This window comes from Chinchilla lanigera, unplaced genomic scaffold (genome assembly GCF_000276665.1).
Source record: "Chinchilla lanigera isolate Chin_1 unplaced genomic scaffold, ChiLan1.0 scaffold00112, whole genome shotgun sequence".
NCBI classification, from domain to species: domain Eukaryota; kingdom Metazoa; phylum Chordata; class Mammalia; order Rodentia; family Chinchillidae; genus Chinchilla; species Chinchilla lanigera.
Genome location: NW_004955513.1, coordinates 2,933,337 through 2,951,199, shown reverse-complemented (window position 1 = coordinate 2,951,199; position 17,863 = coordinate 2,933,337). Strand labels below are relative to the sequence as shown.

Below are 17,863 nucleotides of genomic sequence, written 5' to 3'. Positions count from 1 at the left end.
ACCCTCGGTGACCCTCGGGCCCCGTGTGAGAATGCAGGGGCATGGCAGAGCCTGGCTGGGACAGGAGGCCGTGCACTGGGAAGCCCGAGAGTCACTGTAATATCTGTGTCCGTGCTTTGGGAATATTACAAGTGGCCCCATGCGGTGGAAATGGGCGGACAGTGTAGAGAGCGAGATGGGGTGCTCCCACCAGCTGGGAGGGTATTGAGGACGGACCCTGGTGCCTTCGGCTTGGCAGGTCCCCCACAACTGCCATTGGTCTGGCGTGGGCCAAAGAAGCCCATCAGATGCCCAGCGTCCTCTAGTAGCAGCCTGCCCTGGGAGCCCCCTGGGGTGGTTGGTTCCTGATTCTCTCTGTGCTGTGGCTCCTGGGTTACCAGAGAAGGAAGAGAGGAAGGACTTTGATGGAGTCAGATTCCCCTGCAGTGGGCCCCCTTCGGCGCCCAACGTTGGTGTTCTGCCCATTTTACAGATGAGAATGTGGAGGCTCAACAGGCGAGAATCAGGGCCATCAAGCTGCAGAATCATGTCTAGGCCAGGGCTGCCATCCACCAGGGGGTGCTGCTTGTACTGGTAGGCAGGAAGAGCTTCCCATAGGTGGAGGCCTTTAGGCTGGGTCTCCAAGGACAGGCAGGGAGCCTCGGGGAGCACAGGAGGACAGGATACTCGGGGTGACCATGCCTGGAGGATCCCCAGCTTGAAGCCTCAGGACCACCCATCGGAGCCCAGCAGTGCCTTGCCTGTGCCCAGCTGCTCCTTCCCTTGTTGGGTCTGGCCTGTGGCCATGTTGGGGGCTGTGCTCTCCTCCTGTCAGCTGCTCACCTGCCCACCACGGCCCGAGGCCACAGAGCCCAGCGTGGTTCCGGGAATATAGGGTGCAGTGGGTGACCGTGGGGCCTGTGTGTGTCCAGCCAGCCGGAGGCACCCTGCCCACCGTGCATCGGCTCTGAACCTCAGTCTCCTTTGCTGAAAGCTGGGGATGGTTGTGGGTAGCGTTCTGGGGGGTGTAGACCATTCCCTATCAGGAGCCAGCATGGCCCAGGCAGGGGACCTGAGACTGGGCAGGACAAGGTGGGCTCCAAGTCCTGGGGGGCTGACCTCAAAGGCGGCCATGGTTTCTGCAATGGGGTGGCTGGATTGGGCCACCCTGAAGTCCCCTGTCCAAGGTCCCACTCCAAGCCACACTCCTCTTGCAGGGAATGGCTACTACCTGGCTGTGGGCGGGGCCACCGCCCAGCATAACTGGTGCCACATCACCACCGTGCTGCAGGACCAGAGGTTCCGGTGCCGGCTCGTTGACTGCTCTGAGGACCTGGGCCTGATCAGCATCCAGGGCCCAGCCAGGTGAGGGCAGGGGGCACCTGGGCACCTGGTCTGGAGACTGCCTTGGGGGAGGGGAGAGAGGGGATGCGGCCTGACTTTGGCTCCGCTGCTGTGGTGAGGAAAAGCCGGGGTCCCCGGGCGGCAAGGAGGTGAGAGCCAGGGCTGCTTGGTGCAGTTGGGCGAGTGTGGCTCTGAGCGACAGCTGGCTGCAAGTGTTCCCGAGGCCGCAGGTGCTGCCGGTTCTCTCTGCAGCCCGAGGAGGGGAGAGGGCTGGCTGCAGCGTGCAGCAGGTGTTGACCCGGGGGGACGGCACAGGGGACACCGTCTCGGTGCGGGCCTGCAGTGAGCCTGTGCTGCAGGGTGGTTTTCCTTCTGGGCCTCAGGGCTTGCCTGTCAGGGTGCAGGGGGACGCCCCTGTGCCCGGGGCCTCTGCCCGTGCAGCTACACTGACTGCGGAAGGGGAGCGGCTGCCTCAGCCTGGGGGAGCCAGGTGGGCAGGGAGGGCCCGGGCAGACGGCCTCGTGAGAAGCTGCCCCAACCTGCGGGCTGCGCAGAGGCTGAAGGTTTTTAGTCTTCTCCTCCACAGCATCCTCCTTCTTTCTAACAGAACCCCAGTTTTCCTAGGGGAAAGCTGCTGCTGCCACCAGGCCAGCTCTTAGTGCAGCTCCTGGGCCACGGAGGGTGGTGGGGGTCCGTGACCTGCAGCCCAGCAGAACTTTTGGAAACGAGCCACTCCAAGCTGGAAGCAGCTGATGGCCCTGGACTCTGAAATGAGGGTGGGGCCGAATTGTTAATCTGAATGAACTTCCGGAAAGCCCCACGTGGCACTGTAGGGAGCGAGGTGGAGGGAGCGTCCGTCAGAACTGCAGACGCTGGACCCTCTCCCGGGCGGCCCCGAGAGGCCTTGCTGCGAGGGACACCTCTGTCCCCATTTAGCAGACAGGGCTGAGGCTGGCGGAGTCTTGCTCGGGGTCTCCTCTGGACAGGGCCCTGGGGTTGGGGTGCTGGGTGCTGCTGAGGCTGTAGCCCAGGTCGGAGCCCCCGCCTGGGCCGCAGGAGCAGCTCTGCTCCCCTACTCCCGTGGGGTGCAGGGCTCCAGGCAGTCGAGACAGTGGCTGCCGCCACGTGGGTGCCGGGTTACATAAGGACCCTGGCAGACAGTGAGGGAGCTGAGCCTCGGGCGGGCGTGGGTGGCGGCTCCCAGCTCTGCAGCCTGGGATCGGGTCGGCAGCGCTTTCCCAAACAGAACGGCACAGCCCTGGCCCAGCTGGGACCCGGGGGATGGAAGTAGGGGCTCGCCCTGCTGTGCCAGCCGGCGTGTTCACCATCCATGCTGCACCCCCAGCCCTCTTTGTGCTGGGCGGGTTTGGATGCCGGGTCCTGTGGGTGCTCTGGGGTCCCTGCCTGAGGGAAGAGATGGCTCAGCCAGGCGCTGAGGGCTCACCGATCAAATGGGGAGGAGGCTGCAGGTAGTGAGGAGAGGACCCCCAAGTAGCTCACAGGCCAGAAGTCCGATTCTACAAGCGGGCATCCCTCAGGCCACAGTGTAGAGTGGGGTGTGACCGCTGGCATGGGCAGTGCGTGTGGCCCCTGTCCTCAGACAGGTGACAGATGCCAGGAGGACGAGCGGGTGCTGGGCACCGCTGTTGCTGCTCAGGCTCTCGCCTCCTCTCAGACCCGCCGCCCACAGACGGGGCTCCTGGGGTGCTGTCTCACCCGAGCCCCTGAGTCCAAGCAGGACACTGTCCTGCTGACGGTGTGGCCAGGCCCAGGCTGTCCAGTGATGAAAACATGGCCACTGATGGTAGCTTGTCTCGTGACCAGCTCTGGTGACCCCAGGGCAGTCTGGAGCCAGTGGGACTCACAGACACCGACCTGTCCCTGACGGCTCAGATGAGGTCGGAGCCCGGTCCCAGCCTGGTCACTGGGTTCTGGGGTCTGGCGTGAGCTGCTGGAAGGTGGCCTTCCTTTGTACCTGCTGCATTTCAGGCCTGTGCTGCTCATGGTGTCTTGATATACACCTTCTTTATAGTCCCCATGGGTACAGGGCCATGTCCGCCCACCCAGCAGCCCCAGGCCTTCCTGCTGGCCCCTGGCAGTGCTGAGTGGGTGGGGGGTGCCCGTGGCTGGCTGACCATCTCCTTTGTCCATTTCTCAGCCGGGCCATCCTGCAGGAGGTGCTGGACGCAGACCTGAGTGATGCCGCCTTCCCCTTCTCCACCCACCAGCTGGTGCAAGCTGCTGGGCACCTGGTAGGCGCTGGAGGCCGCTGCCCTCCTTTGTGCATGGGAGCAGGATGTGGCGGGTCTCAAGAATCCCGCCCTTGGAACTTGTTCCCTAACTGGGGCTGGTGGCAGTGGGGACCAGGGCTTGCCCAGGGGTCCCTTTGTCACAGGCAGGGGGTGAGTCCTGAGTGAGGGCACTGTCCTCACCCATGCCACCCTGAGATAGAGGACAGGACAGTGGACAGCTGCCAGCGGGGCTCTCAGTGAGGAGACTGTGGGTGCGTTAGCACCGGGGCTTAGTGAGCCCTGGCTCCTGGCAGGGGCTTCCTACAGGACCCCAACTCCGGCCAGCCTCAGCTTCCTTCCTGGAAAGTAAACACCCTGATTCCTGCTTTGGCTCCTGAGGCCGAGGCGCAAGCTGGCCAGTCACTGGTCATCTTCGAGGGCCTGCATCTGCCTGTTCAGCCTCCCTGTGCACTCTAGCCCAACAGCCACTCTCAGTGAGGCCGTGGGGGCATCTCGGGGCCCCGGCAGCCACCTTGGCCTCTGCCCAAGTCACCGCAATGCCCTCTGTTGTGACAGTGACAGTGTGTGCACACCGGGCCACGCGCCCCGGGGTGTGGGCAGCATCGCTGTTGGGAGCCTCACTCTGTGCGGCCCGGGTCTGCAGGGTGTGACCCCGGCTGCAGAGCGCCTGCCACAAAGGAGGACGCTGCTGGGCTGAGCTCTGTGGATGGGGGTACCACAGACGGGGCCTTGCTGGGGGAGGGGGCTGAGGGCCCAGGACCTCGACGGCTCCTGTTTCTACTTCCTGTGCTCCCATCCTGGGGTTCTGGTGGTGGAGGTGCTGGCCTGCAGGGGACAGTCTGGGTCTTCACAGCAGATAAAATCGGGCTGTGACTGCAGGGGAGGCGCCACGGAGTGGAGGATGGAGGCCACACTGTGGTGGCCCCAGCCCGCCTGTCCTCCTCTGGTCTCACTTGCTTCCTGTGGGCACCAGAGAGGTTGGTACTTTGAGAGGGTGGCACAGCACACTCCAGCTGGTTCTGATCTGCGAAAGGATGAGGAGCCCTGAGGCTTGGTGCGAGCTCAGTCTGAGTGCGGTTTGGTGCTCGAGGGAGAGGACCAGGTGGGAATGTGGCTCCTCCTGTCCAAGCTCAGGCCACTGGGACCAGCGCCTCCAGCTGCCTCCCTCGCTGGGGCCGGCCCTGTGCTGGTCGGCGGCCTCTGAGCCTGGCGGGGCTGCTTGGCTGCACAGAGCTGGGGGCCCAGGAGCCAGGCCAGCGCTGGGGTGGGCCAAGCGCAAGGTGGGGCCGACGGGAGGGTGGAGGCCATGCTGGCTGCTTCTCACTGTCCCCTGGGGCGGGCTTACTGGTGATCTATGAAATAAACTGGGCACGGTGGCACATGCCTGCACTCCCAGAACTCTGGGAGGCTGAGGCAGAAGGATATTAAGTTGAGCCTAGCCTGGGCAATTTAGCTAGACCTTGTCTCAAAATAAAAACAAAAGGGCTGTGGCGGTGGCCCAGTGTAAAGGCCCTGGTTTTGATCCCCAGAACACATACATATCTCATTCTGTTCCAACCCTAAGTGTGCAGTGAAGGGGCTACTGAGACCTCACTCTGGCAAGCTGACCTTGGCCTCGCGGGGCCTTCTTCCTTCTCCTTTGAGAAGCTGGGGTATGGCTGACCGGTCCCTCTGGCAAAGACCCGGTGGCCCACTGTGTGTCACCGTAGGGCCCTGGGGACATTTCTATAGCGTGAACAAGCGCATGTGTCGTGCTCGGCTTTGCTCTCTGCTGAAGCTGTGTGCCTCCCCACTCTGCCAGCTGCCCTGGGGCCATGGGGACTGAGCCCCTCACCTGTGTTCAGACATCGTGTGGGCTTCTGAGGGCTCGGTCTTCGCATGACGCAGTTTGCTGACCCTGAAGTCACCTGTCATCCATGGTGGTTCCTGGCAGTGCTTGTGCTGTCCTGGCTCGGAGTGCCCTCTAAGTGGGCGATGCTCGGGGAGACTGGCTGTGTGAGGCACTTCTGGTCTGGGAGGACACCCAGCCCCATTCAGCCTCCAGTCATGCGGGGTGTCTGTGAGAGAGGCCAGACCTCCACCCAACGGGGCCACCGACCAGGCAGGGTTGGCTCCACTGGGGACCCTCAACTGAATCCTGGCATTTCGCTGTGACCTTGGGGGGCCAGTGGCCCTGCTCCCGTGAGACACAGCCTGGGAGGCTGAGGGTACATAAGACAGAGCCCAGCTGGAGACCTGGTCCCTGCCCCACACCTTCTCCTGAGAGTCCAAGGCAAGCGTGAGCGAAAGGGAACAAGGTCCTGTCCCTTGGTGTCCGTGGGCGGCCTTGGCTGGCCAGGAAGGCTGTCCTCAGTGGCCCAGGCCATGCATTGCCGTGTGGCCCAAGCCCTAGACACAGGGTCCCCTCATTCCTGGCCGGCAGTTGGTGGTGAAGTCAGGTCAGGACTCTTTCCAGGTGCAGAAGCTAGTTGCTGCCTGGGTCCTTGTGGGGCCCAAAGGCAGGTGGGAGGCAGAAGCAGGTCAGCCAGAGACCCCGAGCAGGGGGAGCCGGACGCCTGAGTTCCATCTGCATCAGCCTTTTGTGGGACAGCTCTGGGCCTCAGTTTCCCCATCTGCGGCACAAAGTCTAGACGATGTCTAAAATCCTTTCTGGGCTGTCCTGTTGGTCTGTCCAGACTCTGAATTCTCTCTGGGTCCTGGGGAATTTCAAATTCTCCTAAACGATATTGTGTGCTGGCTTCAAAACATGTTGACGAGCTGTCCTGGCCGCGCAAGGGTTCTGGGGCCGGAGCGCAGCCCGGGCGGAGTATCTATCGGTGATCAGCTGGCTCCCGGCCAGCCAGCTGTGCAAGAGGAATGTGTGCTGAGCCCGGTGAGCCTCCTCCTGGTCTGGCGAGCCTTGCGGAGTGATGAGCTGCAGACCCGGGTGGTGGCTGAAGCCGCAACCCCTGGGGCAGCTGCGGCCCCACAGCAGAGGTCTCTGGCTGTTGGTGGCCTGTGGATCCCACGGCTGCTGGTTCACAGTAGGGCTTCTCTGAGATGCTGGGGTCTGTGCCAGGGTTGCAGTCCGTAGATTCCTAGAGGAGGAAGGAAGGGGGGAGGTGATTGTTCGCTCGGCAGCCAACAGACCAGCTGTTCTTGCTCCCCAAATATTTGCCTGGAGGCCAGGGAGATTCCCGGGGGCAGGGGCGGGACGTGTCTCCTGGAGCTCAGCTTGGCTGGTCCTAGGCCAGACACAGTGTTCCTGGCTCCTCGGCCGAGGACAGGACCCCTTGGCTGAGGACAGGTCCTCTCCGCAAAGCCGCAGAAGCTGGCTGGAAGCCGTCCTGAGGCGTAGCGATAAAGCAATTTTCTTCTGAAAATTAATTTCAAGTCAAAGGGAAATTGAATTTCTTTCCCTGATGGTGAGAGGTCCTAGCTGTGGTGCTATCAGGACTCGATTGGTTCAAGGTGCTGCTTCCCCATGCCCGCGCACATTAGATAAACCCGACCCGCCGGCTGGGGACTCCCAGGTGTCCACATAGCGGGCATCTGCCATGTGGGTGGCAGCTGCTACCTAAAAACTCCGCGTGGAACCTGTGCACGGTGCAGAGGCTGTAGCGTGCCAGAGGGCACACGAGCCTGTTCCGTGATGTCTGCGAGAAGGGCGTGGTGGCTGCAGTCTGGACACATGCTCTCTGCCATCACTTGGGACAGTGACGCCTGCTTGCAAGGAAAGTACAAGAAGCAGGCCTGGGTAGAATGAGGTCAGCTTCCTCTCCAGGTGCCACCCTGCTCACCTGCTGTTGTCTGCGGGTGCAGACAGTGTCCTTAGGGATGATCCAAGGCTTCTGCCCCGCTAGAAACCTGGGACTCCCACGCCCCAGCTGGCAGGGCTAGGGCCCTCCTCTGAGGAAGGCTGGAGGACAGGCCTTGGCAGCCCCAGCCTGCCCAAGGATGGGACCACAGACTAGAGGGGGTAGCAGCTACTGAAGAGACTTCAAGTCCTCAGGGGAGCTCTCATGTGTGCAGGGTGGTTTGAGCATCATCCATTTTATTTATTCTTGTTTTTGAGAACTGGATTCTAGTCATCATCCCTACCATCACCTTCACCACCACCAAAACCATCACCACCATTGCCAGCATCACCCCTGCTATCCTCAACAACACCATCACTATCACCACCACTATCACCACCATCACCACCATCACTAGCACCACCTTCACCATCACCATCACCACCACCATCACCACCACAACCATCACCACCACCATCACCACCACCACCACCACCAGCACCGTTACCATCACCAGCACCACCACCACCAGCACCATCACCACCAGCACCACCATCACCACCACCTTCACCATCATCATCACCACCACCATCACCACCACCTTCACCATCACCACCACCAGCAGCACCATCACCACCACCACCATCATTAGCACCACTAGAGCACCACGAGAACCACCATCAAAATCATCACCACCATTGCCAGCATCAAAACCATCAACACCACCACCATCACCACCACTGCCACCATCACCATTACTGCCATGTTACCATCACTATCACCAACCACCCTGCCACCACTGTTGTTACTGCCATCATCACCTCTAGGGTTTTCAACACTAGTACCACCATCACCATCCAGCCGTATCACCAGAACTGCTGCCACCCTCACCTCACACCCTGTGAGCCTCTGAGCCAGACCGGTGGGTGAGCCTGAGCAGTCCCCTAGGGAGTGTTTTTAGGATCAGGGGGAAAAGGGAAACTCCTCCAGTTGCACCACCAACTTCTGAGGGCTCGGGACCGCACACCCTGCAGCAGGCCACACGTCTGGTCTCTGCCTTCCTGGCCCTGCCTTTACTCACTGGCCTGGAGGATGCACCTGCTGTTGAGCTAATGCGCTCTGAAGGGGTTGGGCCAGTGCCCTTGTCTGGGTGTTGCATCTACTCGAGCACTGGGCCATGTTTACACCCTTGGCCAGCTCTGGTGCCCTCATGCTCCACAGCAAAGCTAGTGGCAGCTGGTGGGGTCCTGTCCCCAAACGCACACTTCCTCCCAGCAGAGCACATGATCTCAGCGCTCAGTACCCAGTGATACTCAGAAGTTGAGTGCAGGCAAGAATAGCTGGTGTCTTGGGCTCGGCTCTTGAGCCAGGACACCGGGGAGAAGCTCGCTCTGCCCCTGACCCTGCGAGGCTCTCCCTGTGGGGATCAGAACCTGCTCTCCCAGCGCGCAGGAGCCGACAGGTCCAAGTGGAGGGAGACTAATGAGCCAGTTGCCAAGTCGTCGCAGCTTGAAATCAGCCACGGTGGGAGCAGTCACACCGTGGAAATTGGGAAATGCTGCAGAACATCCTGCCCCCAGGCTGGCTGTCACTCATTCTGCGGGACTGCCCTGAGCCAGCTTCCTTTGCTGACAAGCGTGGGTGCCCCTGCCTGCACTCTCACAGGGGAGATCTCAGGCGCACCCATGAGGTGTACTGTGACCGTCAGGCGAGGTCAGCTGCTAAGGGTGAGACTGCTGGGTCCCCAGTTTCAGCCCAAGTCTGTGTCACAGAGCTCAGCCAGGACCTGCTCTGGTGGTGGCCGTGCTCTCTTCTGTCCCGTGTCAGCCGAGAGAGCAGGGAGGGCTCGGGCAGAGTTGTCCCTGTGGGGCCTGGACTGTGTCCGGACCCGGCCGGAGGCTTGAAGGTGGGTGTCTGTGGCTGGGGATGCCTTCTGCTGCCTGGGTCACTGCTGCTTCTGTGTGGGACCTTGTGTAGAAGCACACGTGTGACCAGCTACCCACTGTGTGCCCCGGCCATGAGCCCAGGTTCTGCCCTTGCTCTGGCAGCTGGTGACCCCTGTGCCTGCCGACCACTGACCATTCTAGTAGGCACTGCCAGCACCAGAGACATGGTGCTGTGTGGCCCAGGGGAAGGACAGGCCCCTCGCCTGCCATCCTGTGCAGCCTTCAACACCCACGTGTCCCCAGTCGAACAAGTGACAGGCAGAGGGAGGGTCCTCTGACCCTTGGGGGCCAGTGCTGTCCTGCAGAGTCCCCTGACACCCGCAGAGCCATGACCATTAAGGGGCGCTGAGTTCACAGAAGCATGTGGGACGAGAGGGTCCCCGGCCAGCTGTATTCTGCGGTCAAGGAATGGGAGACCCTGAGAAGGCGCTGCAGGCTGGAAGCTCTGTGGCTTTCCAAGCAGTTCTGGGCCTGCCGGGGCTGGGGCACACAGGAAGAGCCCTCGGCCCTGTGGGGGCTGCCCACAGGCTGCCCAGCTTCACAAAGCCCTCTCCTTGCTTGCAGAGTTAAATGTAGGCCCTGGTAACAGGATTCCCAACTCCAGGGGCAGCGGGCTCCCCGCCTCTCCTGGCTCTGATTCCCGTTGCAGGCAGAGTCAGCCCCAGAGGGAGGAGCCCACACCCCACCCTGCCTCTGTTGCCCCAGTCTCGGGACACCTGGCTGAGGTCTGCTCTGGTTGGACCCTCCAGCTGGTCCTCAGTGGGAGTTCGGATCCGGCTCTCTGGCATCCTGGCCAGGGTCCCTTTGCAAGCCAGATTTTTTCCATGTCTGCAAAATAAATACATTGGGATTTTGATAAGGATTGAACTGAATCGCCAGATTTCTTTAGGTAGTTTGGACATCTTAGCAGTATTCAGTCTTCTAGTCCAAGAACACAGGGGCTTTGAGTTTATTTGTGCTGTCTTAATTTCTCTCAGCTCCTTGGTTAGGTTTATTCTTAGATAGTTTATTCTTTTTGATGACATTGTAAATAGAATTATCTTAATTCTTTGTCTTTGCGTTGTTCATTGCTATTATATAGAAACACAACTGTGTTTTGCATGTTGGCTTTGTAGCCTGAAGCTTTACTGAATTCATGTGGTGTGTGAGTGAGTGAGTGTGTGTGTGTGTGTGTGTGTGTGTGTGTAATCTTTAGGGTGAGAGAAGAGCTCACACGAAACCTGGTTTAAGACTCTTCCTGCCAACCTTCCCCAGTTCCATTGCTAGAGGCTTCATCTTGCAAGAGCTCCACCTCTACATGGGACTTTTTTTATCTTTTTGAGACAGGGTCTCGCTATGCAGTTCAGGCTGACCTTGAGCTCACTTTGTAGGCCAGGCTGGTCTCAATCCTCCTGCCTCAGCCTCTTGAGTGCTGGGATTACAGGCGTTTGTCACCATGCCCGGTTTACGTGGGGCTGTGAAAGCTGCCTGAGCCAATACTGCAGCCTGTCCACTCCTGTGCGTCTTTGGGGGAAGAGATGAGACCTTTCTCCAACCCCACTGCTTCAGTTTCTGGAGAAGCAGCAATTCTGCAAACTCCGGAGGCAAACGCAATTCCCAGGCCTTTGCCCTCTCTCTGCCGGGAGCCGGGAGTTGGGCTGGCCTGGGCAAAAGGACACAGGGGAGGCCCAGGCCCAGCCCCTCAGGACTCTGAGCTGCTGGAAGCGGAGCCAGGCAAGAGAGGACATCCTTGGGGACTCTGTCCACGCACAGCTCCCGGAGTGGGTGAGGAGCAGTGTCCAAGCAGGGTCTGCCATTGAGGGCGGCTCTGAGCACGCTCAGAGTCCTCTTCTTGTTTCCCAGTGAGGCTGGCTCTGAGCCCCGCTAAAATTAGAACCGGTGACAAGGCCATCTTCTTCAGGGGCCTACGCCTTGCACCAGGCGAGCTGAGAAATGTCAATGGTACATTTTCTGCTTCAATTTTGAGGTTTCTGAAAGGCCCAGGAAAATGGCAGCTCGGAGCAAATTTGCGCTACTTTAAAAGCTTTTGGAATCCAGCCCCAGGGCAGGTACAGTGATGCAATTAAGGTGTCAGGTTGGAGAGGAGCTGGTGGGGCCGGCAGACAGCACAGACACGAAGCCTTGGGCCCACTCGCCCTCACCTGCCCTGTTGCCAGCATTGAGCAGCCCCACGACTCCTGCTCTGCACCTCCATGTCCCTTTGTGCGCTTCGTGGCCTTCTCAGCTGAGCACTCAGGCCTTACCCCTGGGCCACGGGGGCCCAGAGCCTGCCAGAGGGCTAGGATGTGGGTAGCAGTTGTTGGATGTAGGTGACCTGCGTCCAAACCACATGTGCAGAAAGGTTATGTCCCTCTGGGCAGGGCAGAGCCCGTGCTGGCTGTGGCCTCTCTGGTATGTGGGAGTGTGGGACACTCCCAGTAGGGCTGAGTGCCCCTCTGGGCACCTCTGTTCTGGCATCAGCCCAAGGACATGATGCAGGTAGTCCCCACCCTCACAGGGGCCATCGGGGTGGAATGGTTGCAAAGAGCTCAGCTGTCTGCAGACCCAGCCAGTCAGGGCTGTACCCCTGAGCCGGGTCCTTCTCTCCCCACTGTGTCTTCCCCTGCCTGGGCCTGAGCCCTGAGGCAGAGGCTGCATCAGTTTCCAGATCCCAGAGCTGGGCCCAGCTTGACCACACTGGTGCATGGCTGACTTCTTGAACGACAGGCTCAGCTGCTCCCTTACTCTATGCTCCTGCCCCCATCAAGTATGGCCTGGGGCTGCTGAGGAGGACAGAGCAGGGCTCTTGACCCTGCTGTCCAGACAGGAAGTCGAGGTTGGACGGAAGCCATGAGGCTTGCCTGAGGTTGTGGCTTGTTCCGTAGCCTGAGGTTCATCTGTGTCCTGACCCTGTCCTGAGCCTGTGATGTGGCCTGATTTGAAAGCAGGGTCTTGCAGACATAACTAGGGTGAGAACTATGTAACTAAGTAGAGATTATTCAAGGTGAGGAGGGTGCCACAATTCAGTGACCAAACCAATCTAAGAGATGGAAGAGGAGGCACGTACATGGGGCAGCGGCCATGGGAAAACAGGGCCCGAGGCTGGGGTGAGGCGCCCACAGCCCAGGCATCAGAGCACCAAAAGCTGGAAGAGATGGAAGGTCCCTCCCTGGACATCTGCCCAGGACAGGGGCCATGGCCTGACATCCTTGGTTTTGGACACCCAGAGAGTCCCTTTCTATTGCTTCAAGACCCCAGTTTGAGATCATCGGTGTGACCACTAGAAAACTAAGTCCCTCAGGTCTGGGGACAGTGAACACAGTGCCCCCACTCCCAAAGCGGGACCCCTTCCTGCACCGTGAGGATGCAGAGCGGCCCTGGGAACACGCCTTGCAAGGCCCCGTTTCCTAGTCTGGCCCAGGCCAGCGCTGATGGCAGTGGTGACAGTGGGTGTGGTCCCTGGCAAGTGGTGGCAGGGTCTGGGTCTCGTGTCTGCCTGGCCATGCCCAGCCGTGCCCACATCTCCCCAGGTCCGGGCTGTGAGGCTGTCCTTCGTGGGGGAGCTGGGCTGGGAGCTGCACGTTCCCCGGGCCTCCTGCGTGCCTGTGTACCGGGCCGTGATGACCGCAGGAGCCAAGCATGGCCTTGTCAACGCCGGGTACCGTGCCATCGACTCCCTGAGCATTGAGAAAGGTGGGTGCCGGGTCTGGAGGCCCCGGGGGTCCCACCCATTGCTGCTTCCTTCATTCCACACCACACTTCCTCTCTCCCAACATTGCTCATTTCCTCCCGCCCCCGTGACCACACAATGGCCCTACACCGCACACACCTGAACTCAGACAGGTGAGGTGCTGCCCTGAGGGATTAGGTGTTTCCATGCTGGGACAGAAACCAGAGCCTCAAAGAGGCTAAGGATACACCTTACTCCAGCTCCCCACCCCCAGCCCTCTGCCAGGGCTGCCCAGCACCCCTCAACATCTACCCTGTTGTCCCCAGCCTGATGGTACGGGACCAGCCTGCTCCAGGGCTCACACCAGGGGCAACTTATGGGGTCTAGGATGCTCCTAACCCCACCGCAGGTGGTTATGTAGCAATGAGGAAGGGGCCAGGATGGTGGGAGGGATGGGCCTGTCCCCACCACTGTGCATTGACCCATGGCATCTGTCCCCAGGCTACCGGCACTGGCATGCAGACCTGCGGCCTGATGACAGCCCCCTGGAAGCCGGCCTGGCCTTCACCTGCAAGCTTAAGTCGGCCGTGCCCTTCCTGGGCCGTGAGGCCCTGGAGCAGCAGCGGGCCGCGGGCCTCCGCCGGCGTCTCGTGTGCTTCACAGTGGAAGAGTAAGTGTCCTCGTCCCCCAGTTGGTGACTGCCCACTGGAGATGCCTCCCCCAGAACACACACTGCAGCCCTCAAGATGGGGAAACAGGCTGGCGGAGGCCCACCCTGGGGACGGCAGAGCTTGGACACAAACCAGGCTGGTGGTCCTACACTCGGGCGGACACAGATCCATGTCTGAGGCCGAGTGGGTCCTGCAAGGCCAGGGGGATGCAGGGAAGGCTCATCCCGCAAATGGGGACCAGGAGAGAGGGGTGCTGCTGGACCAAGCTGGAGCCTGGGGGTGGGGGACCCAGGCCTGGACCCCAGAGCCTGGTCACTGGTTACCGCCGGCCACCCTCTCCTGGCCCTCTCAGGTCCTCCCATGGCCCTGTGATGGGGGCAGAGGGGCCACTGTCCACTTACACACGGGGATGGCAGGCGGCAGGGCAGGGTCACACCCAGGATAGGGCCGTGGCGGAGGAAGAGCCAGCCCAGTTCTCAGGCTCCTGGAACCCTTGGGTCCCCAGAGGTTTCGTTTGTCACCAAGGCGAGACCCTGTCTCCAGAGGTCCTGATAGCCCAGCACACATGGCCACTCCTCCCAGACTCCTGAGGTCCGCAGAGTGGGGTCAAGAGACACAGGAGACCAGGAGTAGGGCTGGCATCTGTCACCATCCTGCAGCCTGATGTCTGGCTCTGTGGCAGCCTGGGACACACTGCTCTGTGCTCGGAGCAGGGCCTTCCTGCCTGAGCTTCTGCGTGGGCCCTGGGGGACAGAGAGAGGCCCTGTCCTTTGTGCTGAGTGCTGGGCACACTGGGGAGCCCTGAGAAACACCAGCACCACTCTACCAGGCTGCGGCAGGGCTGAAGGAGGCAGGACGTCTGCATTCCCGTCTGTCCGGGGGTTACTCAGGTGGCCCCACCCTGCCGGGCCCTTTGGCTCTGCTTAGGCACCGCTGGACTGCAGTGTGTGGATGGCACCAGCCCCCGGGTTGCTGCATTTCTGTGATTTCAGTTCCTTGTTTCTTTGTCTCCTATTTGGAGTTTTCCAAACGGTGGCAGTGAGTACTGCTCCGTACACATCATGGAGAAGTGGTGCCCTACTGTGCTAACAGATGACCGCAGAAAAGCAGGCTGTAGGGTGACGGATGTTTAGATTACTGCGACATGCCGTGGAGCAGGGCCTCCGCTCGGGCTTTCTGCAGACACACGCGCTCGCTCCTGTTGGCACCGGGCAGCCACAGTTGCATGGTTTCCGCTCACCACCTGCTCACTCCCAGCTACAGTGGGGCCGGCAGGGTCCCCGGGGACAACCCTGTGCTGTGGGGCCCAGCTCCCAGTCCCCCTAGGCCACAGCAGGAATCCTCTGCCCTGGAATCTGGGGTCCCAGATCTCTCTCCTGCTTCTTCCAGGAAGGTACCCATGTTCGGCCTGGAGGCCATCTGGAGGGATGGCCAGGTGGTGGGCCACGTGCGGCGGGCCGACTTCGGGTTCGCCGTGGATAAGACCATCGCCTATGGCTACATCTGTGATCCCAGCGGCGGGCCGGTGAGCTCCCTGCCTTGGCCGTTTGAGGGCTGGGTGGCAGGAAGGAGGGAGGCAGTTCGGGACCGCCCCCCGCAACAGGACGACTGACCAGCCACACAGAGCTCGTCCTGTCTCTCTGCTCTCTGAAGGGATCTGGCTTTGGCAGCTCTGGGATTTTCTTGGTTAGAGGAGGTGTGGGGTAGAGGCTAATGCCCCTGAGCTCCTTAAGCTGGAGACCATGCCCCTGAGCTGCTGCAAGCTCTCTTGCTGGGGGGTGCAACCAAGGTCACCTGAGCTTCTTTCTGGGACCACGCTCCTCCCTCCTCCAGCCCAGTCCACCCGGGAGTGGTCACGGGACTTATAGGCAGGGAAGCCCTGAGGGAGGGCTCTGTGCTAGCCCTGCGTGGTCCCAAGGTGCTGGCCTGGCTCCAGCCCATGGGCTGCAGCTATGGGCAGGGAAGGGCCCAGCTGTGCCCGGGCAGGGCTAGCAGCTGGAAGGGCGGGGCTCTGCGTGCAGCTACCAGGCTGGACCCAGCTTGATGTCATCGGCCTTGGGGCTCTGCCCTTTCCTTGCTCTGTGACCTTGGATAAGGGGCCGCTTTCTGAGCCCGTTTTCTCATCTATAAAACAGGGACAGGACCCCCGATCTCCTTACAAGACACATTGCCATGTAGAGTGGATACCTGGGGCCATCTCTGACCCCAGGGAAGCAAGCTGGGTCCCAGCCCAGGAGGGTTCACACCTCACACAGGAGAGTGGGTGCTGGCTCGCCTTCTCCCTCAAAGCCTTCCCGCTGGTCAGGGGTGCTTTGTCTTGAATGTGGCCCCAGAGGCCAGGACCCGAGGGCCCCTCCAGCCGGTGGTCAGGGCCACTGCAATTTACCTGATTTGTAGATCAGGACCTTGGGAGTTGTCAGACGTTTTCCAGTGCTTTAGCAGTGGTGCAGAGCCCTGCTCCATTTCCAGAGGAGAGACTAGGTGGGGCGGGATTGTGGCCACAAGGGTGTTTGCTAGCAGGGACTGTGCCTGCCCTGTGCTGCCCGCTCCCGGACGCCTGCCTCCCTCCCTGCTCACCCCTAAAGCTCTGAGGCACAGAAAGCTGTGTAGGTTTTCTTTCTGTCTTTGTCCTGAGCTCCTAGGGATGTGAGCAGGCCCCACAGTCTGAGGCCGGGGTCCCAGGTACACCCCACAGCTGTCCCCAGTGTGACTGCTGCCCAGGACAAGCAGGCCCCCAGGTGGCTCAGACGTCCCACGGCATGGCGAGTGTGGCATCATCAGCTGAGCCAAGCCTGGCACGGTGCCACCCACTGGCCCTCAAGGGCTGCTGGGAAAGCCGAGCCAGGGCGTGGGCTGAGGAGGCCACGCTATCCAGAGCTGTTCCATCCCTGCCTGCCCCTGAGGACCCGTGGCCTGGCCGCCAGCCTCCTGCTCTGCCTGCACAGCTGTCGTGCTGGCCCAGGTCCAGGGACCGCTGCAGTCCTGCCTGTTTCCCAGGGATCTGGAATTCCTGGGGTGGAAGGGTGCGGCCTGTGGCAGCCCCCCGGCTGCCAGACCTGGGCTCGCAGGGCTCCGCTGATGCCTCCCTCATCTGACCCCATCTGGAAAACAGGGAGCCCCCCAAGTGCCAGGGCAGAGCCCCTGGGTCTGTGGGATGTGGTCTCCCACTCTGCCGATGTTTGGACCAGGGAGGATGGCTTGGGCACAGGGACAGTCGCCTCCCTGGGAACGGGTGAGAGGAGCAGCAGTGCCCACCTGGTGACGGGAGTGAACCTTGTCCCTTCTGCCTCTAGGTCTCGCTGGACTTCGTGAAGAGTGGGGACTATGTCCTGGAGAGGATGGGGGTCCCGTACACTGCCCAGGTCCACCTGAAATCCCCCTTCGACCCCGACAACAAGAGGGTGAAGGGGATCTACTGAGGGGCCCGAAGCAGGAGCACACCTGTCCCCCCCACTGGGCCCTCCCTGTCCTCAGCCTGGGCCTGGCCTGCTATACCACAAGCTAGGAATGGACAGAGATCACCATGGCCTGTCCAGTGCCTACTGACCGGGGTCTGTGCCTAGCTCACCCCAGGCCTCCCTGTATGGTTTTGGGCACAGGGGCCTCACTTTGTAACCCTGTGAGCTTCCCAGGCTGTGAAGTAAAACTTGGTAAGTGGCGTAGAAGCTGGAGCTCAGCTGAGTGGCACTGGGCGGCTGGAGCCCTGGGGTGAGAGCCGGGAATCAGGCGGAGTGGGTGGAGACTGACTGGTACTGCCTGCCCCGGTGCAGGAAGGACGCAGGGAGGTGGATGGGCCGAGGCTGCTCCTCAGGATGGCTGCCTCGCAGATGTGGGGCAGCGGGAGAGCTAGGAAGCCTTGCCCTCTGCTTCTGCAGGTCGGAAGCCTTCTGAGAGCCCCCAGGCACGGGGTCTCAGATCGCTGCCCTCCCGTGCTCGACTCCTGCCTGAGTTTTCCCTCAAGGCATCACTCACAGGCCACCGTGTCCCGCGTGGGGAGACCCGGAGCTGTGCAAAGGGGCGGCTCCGAGGACGCGCTGGTCACCCCAGATGGGGTGGGGGCCTGTGCCAGTGCGGTCTCTGTGGGAGGAGCAGGCAAACTGGGAGCAGGCGCGGGAGGAACTGTGGGTTTGGGGGTGTCACTGTGGACGGCACTGTGGGGTGGGAACGAGTCCCCGCCCAGCTCCTCTGGGACCCCAGGCAAGGCACTTCTGTTTCCTGTCTGTGTGTGGCACACACCAGGGCCCTT

The 17,863-nt window shown here is 61.2% G+C and overlaps 1 protein-coding gene across 2 annotated transcripts in view; it reads left to right on the top strand.

Moving 5' to 3' along the window:
- The window catches only part of Sardh (sarcosine dehydrogenase), a 41,728-nt gene extending 24,446 nt beyond the window's left edge, over positions 1-17,282 (top strand). For both annotated transcript variants that reach the window (XM_013506717.1, XM_005408456.2), the window contains 6 exons: positions 1,197-1,344; positions 3,482-3,575; positions 12,807-12,969; positions 13,448-13,616; positions 15,007-15,142; positions 16,911-17,282. In XM_013506717.1, coding sequence (XP_013362171.1) covers positions 1,197-1,344; positions 3,482-3,575; positions 12,807-12,969; positions 13,448-13,616; positions 15,007-15,142; positions 16,911-17,036 — 836 coding nt within the window. In that variant the 3' untranslated portion in view covers positions 17,037-17,282. The remainder of the gene's footprint in view (positions 1-1,196; positions 1,345-3,481; positions 3,576-12,806; positions 12,970-13,447; positions 13,617-15,006; positions 15,143-16,910) is intronic.
- Positions 17,283-17,863: the final 581 nt, after the last annotated feature.